Here is a 16620-nt window from a genome sequence, read left to right on the forward strand (position 1 = left end):
GCTGAGAGGCCCAGTCTCTCTGTTGACTATGAGCTTTATTCCACCGAAAATTAAAGGACATTGTATACGGCTTTTTTTTTGGGGGGGCGTGGGGGGAGTTGTGTTTGTTTGTTTGTTTGTTTGTTTTGTAACAGGCTGATCTAGCTGTGTGCAACAGAACAGAAAACTCTCTGATCCAGATTCCACTCTGATTTTACTTTGGGGACGTGCACAGAAGCAGAGGGTATGAACCTTGCACTAGGGATGCAATTATCACATTTCTTTAAGGTACAATTTAAAGCCCGCTGGAGTCAATGGAAGGTCTTTCAATTACTTCAATGGGCTTTGGATCAGAACTTCTGCTAGGGAGCCTTTGTCCTTGGCTTTCTTAAAAGAAGATTTTACTGGTGTGTGAATAGTGTTAATCACCCATGAACACTTGCTAAAGAGTGATCTGGTTTTTATGATATGGAAAATACCCTGCTGAAGCATGAAACCTTTTAATGAAGTCAAACAAAGTAAAACTTGCCCTCCATAACCTAAAGCTCAGCCCCTGAAATGTAATTTACTGGAATAATGCATTCCCCATCTGTCAGACTGGGCTTTTTCTTGCCACAGGTGAGCTAATGCAGCCTTAGAGGTGTGCCATAGTTACTAGTATCTGGTATTTTACTAGAGGCGAGGGATAGGAATTGTTAATAGCAAATACTCATTTTGTCCACCTCATGGAAACAACAGAAAATGACCATATCTTTGTCCCTGAATTTACATAATGTGGTTTTCCTGACACCTAAATCAGATGTATATCCTTAATCTTATCATAATATCATCATAAATGAGAACTTGTTATTTAACGTAGAACTAATTATTGATTTGTCAATAGTCAGTGAATGTACAAAATTGAAATATAAAAGCCATTTGACAGCGTTTTTGCTACTATCTTTAGTCCTGACTGTCATGGTATGTTAGGGATGTAATGATAATAAAAACCATTCACAGTAAATATTCTTGTACTTGTTCATGATCTTATGGACATACAATATTGTGGATGTGTTGATTTCAAAGCCCAAGTCAAATTATGATTTTATCTAAGTAATCACTGGTCTCCTGTCTGCCAGCATCAGATGAGGTCTCATAGAGTTCATTAATGAGTCTTTTTCTGTATTCATACATAAATGAAACTCCTGAGAATCATGATACAACTCTGGTTCACACAGTTCATATGGTAGCAATTTATTGCCTGTCTTCAGATTTTTTAAATCTCTCTGGCACTACAGGGTTATTACAGTAAGTTAGAAAGACAGGTATTCTAAGTATGAACTCATTGTTAAGATCTCAGAAATACTGAGTGCTCTTGAATTGAAGCTTTGATGAGAAATAAATCCTCCTTGTGACACTTTTATGCCATGTAGAGATGTGGAAGTGTGAGCAACAGCACCTGGCAAGCAAGCTGTCTTCTTTAAAAACAAGCAAACCAGATGCTCATCAGGTTGGAGAAGGATTTAGCAAGAAATAAAAGTCTGCTCAAATGTTTCTTGCTCAGATCTGTAAGAGAAAACTCATATTTTATGATTTGTCCTCTGGATACTGAGAAAAACCTCTATTTATATCTTTTGTATTTTTAGACACCATGAAGAGTTTCTATCTAAAAACAGGTCTCATTTTCAAGTGAACAATCTACTTGACAGATCCATTTCTGTTCACATAAATTCTCTCCTTTAAAGAATGTAACCTGATAAGTAACAAAATCAACTTATGAAGAATAAACAAAATTTGACAGAAATTTTCTCTTTCAGGACACAGTAGTGGTAGGATTTCTGGATTTGCTTTGTATGGGTTGCTTCTTCCCCTATTCTTGCATGTGCATCACACAGATCATCTCATTTAATAAGCCTCAAATGTATCTGCTTTCTGTTTACATAAATAAGCTGTGTTTTATGCACACTAAATAGATTAAAAAATTTTTACCTCAGCACAGCAAGACTAACCAAAATGTTTCTGACTCTTCAAAGCCCTAGATAGATAATAGTCTCACAAAACACTGGGAAAAAAATTGTTGGGAACCAAGTGTAGGTGAATTGATACAAGGCTGGCACATGTAACTGTGTACATATTTTCTAACTGGACAAGGTACCTCATCTGATCCCTTCAAAAATAATTTATTTAGTTTTACAGTTGCCTAAATCAGCCAGCTACGACTCCATAGGAAACATACCATACTTCCTGGAAATAAAAACATTTAACACCAGAGGGGAACCTAATTGTAGGTCTTCTTTAGCTTCCATTTAGCTGTGAAATAAAAACATGCAATAGCATGCAAGATAGACACATATATCAATATATACCTCTCCCAACCTCAAAAAACCTGAAGTGAGTTTGGATGTATCACCTACATTTTTTTAGGTTATTCGACATTTTGTGAATAATTTTGTGACGATTCTATTTCAATGCATTCAGTGTTATTCTGAGTAATGAGAGTCTCAGTCAAATAACACTGTAATAAACTGAAAAGTTTCCTTTTCATGCCTTGAAACAATAACTGTCAGGGATTTATTTTAATCTCTAGGTAGATAATACTGTGATGGCTACTCTTCTTCAACTTTTGGCTTGGCTCCCAAGGAGAGCCTTTTTATATTTAATTTCTTATTGGTTTTGGTTTGCTTCTTATGAGTAACAAATCCGGATTAATCTATCCCATCCACCTGACTCTCCTGACAACAAAACTGCTTGCAATCTCCATATTTGCGGATGTGACAAGCAGGGAATGAAAACAGAATTCTGTAAGGACCGCACAGAAGAAGCTGCCTGGAAACATTGATTGCTTCTTGCAGCGCTCCCCTCAGTTATTTATTTAGTATTATACCATCTCAAAGATTTGTAAACTGAGATATGGAGAGATGAAGTTTCTACCTGTGGTGTACCAAAACCTAAATAAGCAAGAGCTATGTGTCTTCAATAATACTCTCTGTCCCAGACTCCTGTCACACAAACACTTAAGCATCTGCTCATCTTTGCAGAACAGCTCTTGCAATTTCACTGGACTGCAGGGTGAATTTAAATTTAAAGACAGTTTCATTTGCAGACTCAGGACTTATGGAATGATATTTAGTTGCATCAGGCTCCACTGCCATTTAAGATGCTGTAGGATATCCCTCCTGGCTTCCAGCTGCTGCTCCAGAAAGGTACAGGTTTGTCCTAAGTCCCATGTTATCTATCAGCCCAGATGTTTCTGATGCCCTTCAGCATCTACAGTGACACCTGTATTAGCCCAGCTGTCATCACACTAAAATGAAGAATTCAGAACAACATGACGATGCAACAGAGGGAAAGAATAGCTTTTGTTAACTCCTAGGAGTGTGATCTGCAAGTAGAATCCCATCTACTGTACTTTTTATTTTCTAAATTACACTGGTCTTTTCAGAGTAATGGAGACCACCAAGAGACAAAATGCTACGAATTACAAGTAATGGAACCAAACAACCTGCAACTTACCTGCAGTACGATGTCCCGTCCATTCCGCGTGACGTTGACAGTGTGGGGCTGTCCATTAGCCATGTTTCTGTGGTCAATATCAATGTTATATGGCTCTTTGGTGCCTCCGAGGCTGTACCGAATCTGCAGACTCCCTAGTGAAAGAAAAATGTGAAAAGCACCCTCAGGTATTTTGATCTTTACTCAGCAGTTATTTTCCCCTCTTTATTTTCACACAGAGTTGTTATCATTTCACACTTAATTGCTCTCTTAGCTGATCTCTGCAGTGAGAGAAGAGCTGGTGTTTGAGATTATAAAGTTACTGGGCTGAAACTGCCTCTAGTTTATAACCCAGAAGTGTGACAATGACCAGCACCTCCAAACCAAACTGTTTGTAAACACTCCAGACTGCAAACCAAACAAATCAGAGCTATGCCTTGAACAATATGGACAATTGGTACAAAATTGAGCTCATTGAGCAGCACTTTATTGTTGAGATTATACTTGCTGCAGTAAAATTCTTTGAAATTATAAAAAGCATAACATTTTCTAAAGAATAAACCATTGACATGCATTGAATAAAGGCAAAATTACAACAAATTAACACTGACACATAATCTACACAAGGGACTATCTTGCTCTGTCATTTAATTCTTTTTGATGGGTGACCGTCTGGACTTTTATGGAAATTTAATAATATATGGTGAAATGAAAATGTCATGTTATATTGTTAGAAAAATATAGTCAAAAGTGATTAATTGATATTCATGACATACTGCCAGACAGATTTTTCTTTTCTAAACAAAAGTGAAGCGTCTGCTCTTCATAACACATTTTAATATTTGATTAAAAGGAAGAATGTTTGAAAAGAGAAGGGCAGATCCCATTATAGATGAAAAATGGAAATATTCTGGCCCAAAAGAGCAGCCCTAGATCTTTATAACTATAGTTAAGTTGTCTGATGTTGGATTTCTCTCATGCACCTTCTGTCTTCCCCATGAAAGGAAAAATATGAGTGGCATGTGGAATACTCATATTATCCCATAAAAGAGAACAGTAGTAAAATCACACTAATTATGATTTTCATGGGGCTCTAAGGCACTATTTGGAATTGAAGTATATTCAGTTTATATACAGTTTTAATACTGTAGAAGCAAATGGTCCATATCTAACCCTCAACCATCACCAAAACATTTAGGACATTATATGCTATGCTACATCCATATTTCAGCCACCTCAGTGAGTATCCAGATTTTCAGAAGGACAGTACATGACCCTTTTCATTGACCACTAGTGATATTGCCATGAGTTCAGCCATTCGGGTGCCTACTTGTTCCCATCATAATGCTGGTCTGTGGCAAAATCCAGTACAAGCAGGATACAGGTTCAGATTTCTAAGTGCTTTATTTTTTCATGACAAGGGTGAAGAGAAGTTGTTCAGAGCTTCAGCTGAATGTCAGCTTAGTATTATCAACTGTACAATGGAGAGAGCCTGGAGCAGTTGCTTACCAGCTGGCTTCACAAGCACAGCCATGAAGTCTTGGGTATAGGAGCTGATGTACAATAAGACACAAGGGGACTTGGTGGTACTGAAGCTGAAGCTGAGCTCTTCTTTATTCAAGTTGAGGTCAGGTGCTGTGATCTCAGGATCTGTAGAACTCAAAAGTGTTCGGCTAACTAAATCCTTCATGCTAGTTCCTGGGGAGTGGAAGTTGTAACGAAGCCACATTCCTTCTTCAAAAAATGCTCCAACATCTTGAAAAGAACAGAAAAAGGAAGAGGAAAAAAAAAAAAGAGAAATTAAATGTGTTGACACCTTTTGGATGAAACATATTACTACTGACTTGATCAGTACTAATCTGTGCGTGCTTCTACTGCTGCATTATTTAATCACTCTGCTAACATTTAGGTGAATAGGGTCACTATTTCCTTGTGAGAGTGAAAAAAACAATCTCTATTTTATTGGTGGGTACCTGGATTCACAGAGCAAAGGAAAAATTTGCTTTGGAGTACACAGATTCTCCATGCCTACATCTCATATCAATACTACAGACAAGTAGAATTATGCTTTAAATTTCTTCTCATTAAAATCTTGCAGTAGATAATGCTCCAAAGAAGGAGACACAAGGAAGAGTGATTTAAGGGGCACAGTAAACAAACAACTGCTGAGGAAAAGGAAAACCAGCAGTACTGATGAGCAAATTTGAGTGTATTTGGAATGATCTCACAAAGGAATGATGACAATTCCAGAACTTGAAAGATTTGAAATAGGATTGGACACAATAGTAGAAAGTTATTCACCACTAGCACAATCCTTCATGAGAACTGCATAATCAGGATGCCCTTATGGGAGATAAAATTAACTAGGGAGCTTGACTCAGTGGGGAACAAGGCAAGAGACACCTGATCTGTAGATGCCAAGAGGTGCTACCCAGGCAAAGTTTTCAAATCAATGAGACAAGATGTGATGTTTCAACACTCTAGACAGAAAATAAAACTACTTTTGGCAGAATTAATACTTTCAGTTGAAAAAGCATTGATATTGCTTCTCAGCAATGCAGTCCTACCTACTTCTTAACATTAAAAGCATAATTCAAGGTTAATGTTCTTACAGTGGTGGCTGATTTTGACAGCCTCCTATGAAAATTACTGCTTAGTGCTCTAGCATTGGTAGTGTATAACCTACTATATTGTGGATTGCTTGGCTGACTTCCTATGGTAGTAATTCATTTACTGACATCATGGTCCTGGATTGGCTTTGCTGTCCGGAACAACAACATTAAAGGAAATTTTAAAATTATATGTGAGTTTGATTAAGAAGGTGTGTTCATGAACATTTTATAAGAGATTAAATAATAATGAATAAGTATTATAATCATAATATATAAGTACTGTATTCAAAGGAGTTATAAGATATGCTTAAAGACACAAACAATCTTTAAACAAAAGGTCTTCCATTGTTTACTACTTTCCTACAGGATGCAATTTGCCACAGATTGGTACAAAATCGTCCATCTAAAAAGAAATTTATTTTTATTCCATTTTAGCATTTTGAATCTTCACACAATTCTAAGCAAAAGCTTTATCTAAAAGTATATGAAAGAAGATGTTCATTTTCCAAGCTCTGCAGTGACACAGAACAAGTTAGGAAAGAGCCTGCAGAATTTATTCAGTGGTTGAGCAGAGAAAAGGTAAGAAGATAGGTAAAAGTGTAATGGACTTTACTGATGATTTTTTCAATAATTTTGCTAATTTAGGTTTTCCTGTTACCACATAAAAGTTCTCCAAAATATCATAGTCACTGTCACCATATGGATGTACGAAACATGGAGTCAAGTTGTGGTCCCAAAGTGCTATAAATAATTTGATCATTCTGATAGATTTATAACCTCAATTTTATAGGAGAAAACTTAAATCACTCTGGAAAAGTTATGGAAGAGGCAATTTCATTTAACAACTACATTTTACAGTAGACTCAACTTAAGTACTCCAAGATTAAAAGCAAAGAGTCCTATCCTGAAAAAAAGTTCCCTGAAATGTGATGCGCTCTACCATTTAACAGTGGCATTGAAGATAAGCACGCAAAAATCTAAAGCAGTATACACTGTAGTTCCAGGTATGTGAAAGACTCACTTAAAAATATCCCTGGGACCAGTAATTTATTCTTCTTTAACCTCTGCTTCTAGCTCATGCAAGTTGCTTCTCAGGCAGATGCTGTATCACTCATATGGCCGCGGCACTGGCAGAGCTGCTGGCCATTGCCAGCTCCTGGCTGTTTGATACTGCCACTGCTGGGGGGGGACCACAGCCCCTAGGGAGGCACACTGATACAAAATTATGTTTGCCTCCAGCCTGTTTACTGTTTGTCATGCTTTTTATTTTAGGAGCAATCTTTGTGATTGCCCGGCACTATGCTTGCACAGGGCCTCCTGCTCTTGGGAATAGTGGGACCTTCAGTCCTGACCTCAGCACTGCTCTGGGACTGAACTGGAAACTGGGCAGTGCTTTTTTCCAGAGCTCTAAATGTTATAAATTGCTACTTTAAATGTTCATTACTACAAAAAAAGCTTTAAGTAAATGGTGCTCTCTGAAATTGTATTCAGAATATTCTGTGATTCTGTGAGTCGGATTCTATGATCCTTCCAGCTCAGAATATTCTATTCTATGACTTTTTTTTCTAAAGGGTTTCACGACAGAGTAAAAATGTCCTGTATGTTTAACTTGATTTGTGCTGAGAAAATAGTTTTCATTGTAGTTGTATTATTACAGGCATACAGGGTATTGTAATGAGCCATGAAATTCTCCTCACATGCACACCACCTCTTTCAAAAGGAAGGATAAGAGGAAGGTTCACTTTGTCTGTGTGAGTGTATTGGGCCCTAAACAGGAGGATGTTGAATCCCCTCAAGTTCCAGCTCATCAAAGAGGTTGATGCATGTGATTATGCTCTTTACTGAAAGAAGCTGAAGTCCTTGCAGCAGTGCTCCAAAGTACTCAGGAGCTCACAGGAGCAGGTTGTTTAAACTGTTAGGAAATACTAGAAATAGTTAAAAGATAATTTTCTCTATATTGAATGCAGTTATATAATGACTTGGGAATGCGGAGGGCTGACCAATGAAGCAACTACCCACTTGGAGGTCACAAGTGTATCATCTTCCTGAAGCTCTGCTAGATGGAGCATCAAAGTCCTCAATCCAGAAAACCATTCAAGCTGCATGATTAAAGAGGGTCAAATGCAGCACAAACCCTGCTGCTGAAATGTGGGGGAGGTTTCCATGAACAACTCTAGTTTTCTTTTGTAATATTTCAAATGCTATGGGACATCAGGAACAAGGTGTAGTGAAGGGTTGCTCTGCAAACTGCCCTTTCAAGGCAGAGGCCTTAGGGAAATGAATGTGGTGGTAACAGATCAGTTTTCTTCAGAAAGCAGTACCTATTTCTACACCAATATTCAGTGGAGTCATCCTCTCTTGACAGACTTGGCAAATATAAAAACTTTGGGCTTGCTCTGTAGAGGAACCCAGAACAGGAATTGTGGATCATTAGAAACAATTTTATGAAGCACAGTGCATGTCCCCAGAATGAACTCATGTGTCTTACAAAACTGTCCAACTTCAATTTGAAAAAGGATGAAGTGAAAACTGATCCAAATCTTCCACATAAAATGTATGTGTACTCAGAACCATGAACTTATTCTGAAGGTTATGATGCTTTGGTCATCTCCCCAGTCTCCCTCGCCCCACACAACGACTTTTATTTTTGTACTCTCTCATTCTGTCTGGTATCAGGAGTATTGAAGGACTGGACTAAAAAGCCAAATAGCAACAAAAAGCCCCATTTCTCTTACAAAACTTGCACAGTCTCATGACATTTCTGGGCCGGTGCTGTAGACCTAAGAAAATATAAGTAGGAACATAATTCTACTTTGCTGCTGGTTTAACATCAGTGAAATGTCAGTGTTGCTTCTCCTCTTCTAAGGTAGTCACAATGATTCTGTTAGCCATACAGTCAGACACTCGTCTTCTTTCTCCATTGCCTTTTTCTCACCAGTGAAAAGCATTGTCAGCATGGCACATGTGTGGCTGAACACAGCTCAAGCAAAATTTTCTACCTGGGAGCACCTATATAAGAGATATAGAACTCGCCAGGCTTTACAGGAATTGAATTTGCTCTGTGTTGATATTTGGAACAGAATGTTAATAGGGATTGTCATGAATCAAGTACCAGACATTATTCTTAATAAATAAAGAAGCAGCAGATCTGTGGAGCGATCAGAAAAAAAAAAAAAAAAGTGCCACCTCCCAAAAAAAGCCCAGTTTCAACACAGGAGATTTTAAAGAGTGGCAGCATAAGAAGTGGAATCTCCCTTCTGCAGTAGGACAGCTGCCATTGACTCCCAACTGCCATCTCTTATTTTTCCATGTAAACTGGACATGACTTCTGTCACCTTTTAGTTTGGGACCAAGGAGAAAGTAATGCTGGTTACTTCTATGGTGTTACTCTGTTTGGCTTTTTTTGAGGCTGAGTCTTCAAAGCAACCTTGTTAATGAGTGTAACAGGATATACCTGCCTTACAGAAGTTGGAGACAAAATCCTGACAACTATGAAACCTGGCAAGGACATGAGAATTGGCAGCAGAAAAAGGTTCTCTCCTCTTTGTTTCACAAAGCTGACTAAAATGACTTCTTACAGCTGTAAGCTGTCCTATCTGGAGGTCCTAAATGCCTTTTTGGCCCTGCTCAGATTTGGTAAATTAAAACTATTACTCTGTGATGTTGCTTGCTAGTCCTCATTGGTATGGTTTCCCTGCATGATGTTCTGTATGTAAAAAGCAGCTTTTTCAAAATCCTAAGCAAGGACAGTCATTGGAGAAGTTTCTAACACTCGATGCTTGTACAGAGATTCTTTAGACAAGGTAGACAGCTGAATAAATCCTCTTTCTTGATGCATAATTTCCTTTCTTTTTTGATTTCTCATATAGTTATGAATATTGAATATATATTAACCAGAGCTTGCTTGTTCATCTTGCGGCTAAAAGTGTGCTAGAAAGCACCTAAAATTGCTGCTACTTCCAGACTGTGGTCACAAAGATTAAGAATTGTTCACTGAGATACATCCTGGCCAAAGGACATCAGTAAAGGGTCAGAATCTCAAAGCTGGGAGAGAATTTGAGTGCTCCGAAGGTGATAGTGCTTGCCATGTACCTGGTTAGCTCATTCAGTGTTTTATTCTATCTACATAGTATTTAGTTTGTAAAGCCAAGAATTGGGATTTAAATGTATAATTCTACATCCTCAAGTCTCGTATTCTGGCTGACATTACTCTTATAATTTGTGATGCATGTTTGAACTTTCCATGTGTGGACTAAAATACAAAAATACAGCAATTGCTTGTTGACATTAATAGAATACAAACCTAGTGAGGATTTATTTCTTCTATATGAATACATCAGTACTCAGTATAAAATAAGCTTTCTTGAACAAATGTCTATCAGAATTGGGGGATAAGTAGAATAATGTGCACCGGTGAAACTATGGGACCTGATCATAAATCCATGTAAAGTTTCCCGCTACCTTTGGTAGAACAGGATAAGTGCCACTAAAGATGGGATTAAGCCACCCGATTCATTACACCTTCAAGCCTCCCTAGACAATGCCAACAGGTAGATTCTGCCAGGAAGCAGTTTAATACATCCAAGCAAGGCTGAGCTCTGAACCTTCTTTTGCAATAGATCTGTAAAGCAGGCGTCTTTTATTCTATCTGCTATACCTGAACAAAAGTGTGCAGGTATAGGCCAAGGAAAGCCTAAAAATGTCAGGAAAGTTGCAGCTGCATTTCACTCTGCTCCTGATTTGAAAGTACTATAAATCTTTCTATACATACAGCCATTTGAACTGATGTCTGGCATAGCGGACTCAGAGTAAGGGAATGGCAACTGGTGCCATGTATTGTCTGCTGAATCTAAATGAAAAACCAGCTCAATTTCTAGTGGAAATATCTGTAATGGCTTAGGAAAAAAAAATCAAATAAAAAGGATGGATGAAGAAAAATGTAATGTCAAATATACAACAGACCAGGTTTCAAGATTTTCTGCCAGGGAGTCTATGGAGGCGCTCTTTAGGTAACCTCAGAGAAAAACTTTCATCTTTGCAAGAGCCATTTGAGAAATATTAGACTGTCATTTGATAATTGCACTGTATTCAGAGTAGGTGAGATCTGGCTTCAGTTCCTTCCTGTACCACTCACTTTAAATGTGAGCAAATCCTTTGCTTCTTTCATCATCTGGTTCACCTTGCGCATTATGATAATAAAAACATCTCACATCACAGAGCTATTGTAAGGATAAATACCCTATCATCTTGAGAGGTGCCAAAACTACTTCAATAGCATAGAGGTGCATAAATATTGCACATGGGTGTCTAGTGTGAGAACCTCAAAACTCTCAGTTGCCTTTGTACATGCGTGCAGCACCCAGCAATTTTGCTGAAGCTGCTCTACTTATCTTTCATAAAATATCTTCATCCAGTGAACAATGACACCATAGCAGGCCTATTATAGTTAGCTGACAAAGAAATTAAAAGTTTATCACATTTTCTGAGCCAGGTCTTAGTATTTTTTTTTAAACTTATTACTCTGATTTATTTGCTTTCTGCATATAAAATAAGGAGTTCCTGCATTTTATAAGTAGTTTGTTATGGATAGTAAGTACTACAGGGAAGGTTTGTTTTTCTTTAAAAATGAAAAAGATTTTTTTTTTCCCCAGTGAAAGAATTCTTGCACTGATGTGCAATTTTCAAACCACTAGAGCACAACCGTGCATGTTTAATAAGGCGGTATTGACAGGACAGAAGAATGGAATAGCTTTACGGAGTATATTTATTTTTTTAGAGTATATATCTAGTCAATAGAGGATAAAACCCAAGTCTTGAAGTATGACCTACATGTAAAAAAGCGTGTCTGCAGCATTCAGACTTACCATATTAGAAGCCTAAAATTAACAACCCCAGGATAATTTCTCATGTAACTTTCAGCTAACAGATCACAATCATGCTGCATATGGTAGAGTTTTTTGTATGTGGGAGGGAATGTTGCCTTGATTTTCTGGGTTCTGTGATTATGAACTATGAAAGCTAAGAAGTTAGTTACCTTAAACCACTCTAACAATCACCACCCCCCCAATTGCTTTCAGCCAAAAAAATGCAATGTTTTTGCAACCAGCAAAATAAATGGAATTGAATGTGAATAACCAGGGCAGAATTTGGAGGTGATCAAGTGTCACTGAGTTGGTGGAAGGGTGCAGAGCTGCTGCCTCTCACCTCCCCCTCCCATGTCATGCATGCACTCAGCCTAGTAAAAAGCTGGTTTTTCTCACTGAGAAGGAAGCAAGAAAGGAAGAAAATCTGACTGTGACAATACTATTTGTAAGTGCTTTCAGGGTTCATGCAAATACAAAAACAAACATGAAGGAGCTTAGTTCAGGCATTGGCATAAGGATTGCAAGAATTCACACTGTGAATCTGAGCTTTAGTCCAAAGAAGGAAAACAAAAAAGAGTATACACTCTTCTCATCTCCTTAGTGCTTGTTGATGCAAATTGAGTAACTGCACAGAAACCGGGAAGCTTTGAATTTGCCCTTTCCAGCACACCTGAAGGCACATGAGTCATAGCACCAGCTATTTAATTTTTTTTTCTTTTGGCCACACTATCTTGGTGGTTTGCAATTTCTTCTCCTACTGTTGTTCCACTGCATTTCAATACCAAAGGAGGTATTGCTTTCTCCCTGGGGTATGTCCCACATCAGAATGCTGCCACTGCATTTGCCACAAATCAAATGCCCTGCATTTGACCTTTGCTTTTATTGTTGTTAAAGGGAGGAAAGAGTTGGCTTTTTAAAGGAACAAAAATTAATTGTTTTCTCAGAAATGCTTTTATGATGATAGGACAGCTGTGGGAGAAACAAAAAAGAGAATTTATGTTTAAGCAAAGGACAGGGAAAGGTCAGAAAGCAATCTGCAGGACTGCAGAAACACTGCAGCTATTTCTCAGAGCAATTTCTTTGAGCAATGAAAGAAGTAAAGCCAATTGAATATGCCTCAAATACAAAACAAAAATAAAGTTAAAATAGATGTCAGACTGCATTTTTGCTCTTCTTTTTGTCCTTGTAAAAAAATAGTGTAATTTCCAAGCCACTACAACATCAATCATGTTGTGATGTGCTGCTAATAAGGCTGAAGACAATGCAATTTCTTGTCAGTCATCAATCAGTGGCTCTAAGGATAGATTTCATCAGCAAAAGAATCCACAACATGTGAGACCTGCTTTTATTGTGATGTGTGTTAATTACTCAGGAGACATTATAAGGTGATTTCCTTATACTAATGATGGTTTTTTCCTTTAATTTTCCCTATCACTTGTGCTAACAGTTTCAGTATGTAACCAAACCCAAAAAGTTTACCATGGGCAAATGATTTGAATATCAATATAAAACTTTTGGATAACAAAAGTTTCCTGTGGGAAATTAAAACCAATGGAAAGAGAAGTCTGTATTATACTGAAAGGTGTTATATTGCGCCACCTTTCACTCCAAGAGTTGCATATTTTTCTGGTAATATCTCATATTGGCTTGAATGTGATGACTTAAAATGTCAGGCACTGCTGATTATCAAATCAACAAATCTCCTTGGCTTGGAAGATTTACTCAGAGGAGTAAAGTTATGAAACCTAGTCCTAGTTTATCCTGCAAAGCACTAACCTTGTTATTTCTTGGCAGCTATGAATGTGAATTCCCAGTTAAGATAACAAAGGGAAATATTCTTGCTTGCCTCATATTAGACTCACCCAGCATAATAGCAACTGTCCTAGTTAGAGCAGCTGGCACCAGTTCATCACTCTGTGGGTGTAACCCAAACTGTGTATTGTACACCCTCTATATCATTTCCCCAGAACTGTTAACAATAGACCATTTGCAGCAGCTGCCCAGAGCACACCTGACCCCTCAGGTTATAAGCTGGGTGTTAAGAAGCCTGTGAGATAGGAGGATGTTCCTATCCTCACACCAATGACTCGGGTGTGATAACTCCCCTCTGGGGAGTCATTAACACCTCCACACCCTGCCTGAGGGGTGATGTCTGCTAATGGGCCACCAAGGATTCCAAAAATATCTCTCGACTCACAATCACCCATTGTGGAACTCCCTGCCCTGGGGGAGGTACTGGGCATTCCCACTCAAACCTGAGTGTATATAATCTTGGAGTCTTGGGACTTCTGGGCCCCCACTCGCCAGATCCAGAGGAGGACCAGAACCTCGACCGGACTGCGACCACCACTCTCACCAGCAGGTTTTCCTTTCCTTTTACTTTGGACTCAGGGGAATCATGTGGGGCTCAGCACAGGGGCCAACGAACACCATTCTGTTCGTGCCCCAGGGTGCTGGGTTATACATCGGGGTTTTGTGGGTCAAAACCAATTGTTTGTCCATATAATTGTATTTATTGTATTATTGTTATTAAATTGTGACTCTGAATTATAATCTCTTTTGAGTTGGGTTCATTTCTCCTGTCGGTTTACCTTTAAACCAGCACAGCAACAAATAGCATACGGTGGTGCAGATTAGAAAACCACAAGTGACAAAGCAGTATTCAAATATACCCTTACTATAAAGAACAAAAAATGTTGAAAACAGATAATATAGTATTTGAAAACATGTTCACAGACATTTCAGTGCTTTTGCAGAAGGGAAAGTGTCAAAGTATTAATAAAAAAAGGAACTGAAATAGGCATATTATGATCTTTTCATCCAAATCAATTAAAATATAATTAAAGTAACATTTTTATTTTGCAGGAAAACACAAACGCAGTCTATTTTGTGTTATTTATCCTCTAGCTTTTTCCCCAGTGCCCTGTTGTTCTTTCTACAGAGAAGCCCTGTGAAGTCACCCACACTAAATCATACTTGGGAATATTCTAAATGAGTATATCAGTTTTCAGCACTAACAGATAGGAAACTGGTAATTTGCATTTTGTACATAAGACCTTAAGGATTTAGAAAGCTATTTTTAGTCTGGAATAGGTTTGATATTTTAAGCAGAGATCTGATGTCATGTTTAAATGGCACAACACTGTGTGGTAGAGACATCCCTGTGCTCTCCTGAGTACCTTTGAATGACTCAGTGCTGCCCAGCAGCAGTAGCTTACAGCAAGTTCTGCTGCGTGTCCAAAGTATCACTGTCAGAGCTTGGGGCCTTTGGCTGCACTGCGAGAAGGAGATAAGGAGAATAGTATGATATAACATAATATTACTTCTGTTGCTATGACAGTGCTCACAGACCAGCCAAAACCAGGGTTTGTTTGTGCTAGGTGCTCAATTATTCCCCTAGTGGTACACTTTTATTCTGCTAGCTCCACAGCCAGGAAAAATAAAACACTTCAGCTTAGAGCTAGTTTTGGCAGAAGTTTGGGGTTTAACTATCCATAAGAGAATAAGAGAAACAGAAAACATACAAATAAAAGTTAGTGTGATGAGTTTTGGCAACACACGAAACACTAAAAAGTGAATTCAGTGATTATGGCATAGCAGTAATTCTCCTCTCTTTTTTTTTTTTTTTTTTTAGTCAACATATGTGATCTGTAAGAGGCTGACCCAGTTCCAAACTGAATGGGTCTCCTCTACCATAGCTGCATTAGTGAACAGAAATATTAAATATGCATTACCATTATTCATGATAAACCATTTGCTAAATTAGTCAAAATCACAGTATTCACATTCCCGGGAATTGCTGTATGTACAGTTCTGAATGTAGTGGACATGTTTTATAACTGGTTTTTGAAGTAACACAGCATTGTGAAGCCTGATGAAATTCCTGCATGCAAACACAGTGGAAACCATTACGTAGAAAAGCAGCTGCTTCCCTTCTGCTGCACTAAAAATACATCATATTTATTGGAATTTATAAAATAATCATGCTAGAGATTCATCAGAATATCTGGTGATGTGAAAACAACCCCTTAGCTTTTGGAAGAGGGTGATCCAATCTGTGAGCAACACCAGCAATAGACAACGTTTTGCTATGATAAAATGAAAGGAAGGTGGATACACATGGATATAAATGAAGGTGGCTGATGTGTGTCGGGAGAAAACACAGTCCATAACACAGCATCAGGCAAAAAGATTGCCTATTTCTGTCATAAACTTGGTTTCCTCTAAGTGTGGCTCAAAGGGAGCAGGGTATGGATATTTATAAAATAATTCTCAGATTTTGACTTGGAAAAAAAAAAGATATATTAAGAAAGAGTTGGGAACCAGAACATCAGATGACAGGCTCTGTCCCCTACTGCTAAGTCAGCTTCATGACGAGACTTCAGTATCTGGTGACAAAGCCTGCCTGCAGGATTCCTGGTACAGAGGGGAACATAAAAACAGAAGAACAGTTTCTGAGGCTATAGATTTCTTTAACATCATGGATACTGATGAGAAGAGCCTTCGATTTTTAGTTGAAACTCTAAGAAAGCTTTTAAAATAACTAGGAAAAGCAACAGATTTGATGGTCAGAACAAGAAAAAAAAGTGGAAATAAATTAATACTTTAATTCTCACTTTTTTATTGTTGTATCCCTTTTTCCTTTTCTCCTTGTCTTTCTTTCTCATGCAGACCTGTGTGTCCATAGTAAATTG

General features: G+C 38.1%; 1 protein-coding gene across 1 annotated transcript in view; it reads right to left on the reverse strand.

The window, feature by feature from the left end:
- CNTNAP2 (contactin associated protein 2) overlaps positions 1 to 16620 on the reverse strand; it is a 1021678-nt gene that overhangs the window by 73070 nt on the left and 931988 nt on the right. Inside the window, exons 19-20 of the mRNA XM_039378395.1 lie at positions 4960 to 5205; positions 3472 to 3605 (exon numbers count right to left, since the gene is read on the reverse strand). Coding sequence (XP_039234329.1) covers positions 3472 to 3605; positions 4960 to 5205 — 380 coding nt within the window. The remainder of the gene's footprint in view (positions 1 to 3471; positions 3606 to 4959; positions 5206 to 16620) is intronic.

Source organism: Pipra filicauda, unplaced genomic scaffold (assembly GCF_003945595.2).
Source record: "Pipra filicauda isolate LSUMZ 115617 unplaced genomic scaffold, ASM394559v2 scaffold137_size4652046_pilon, whole genome shotgun sequence".
Taxonomy (NCBI): Eukaryota; Metazoa; Chordata; class Aves; order Passeriformes; family Pipridae; genus Pipra; species Pipra filicauda.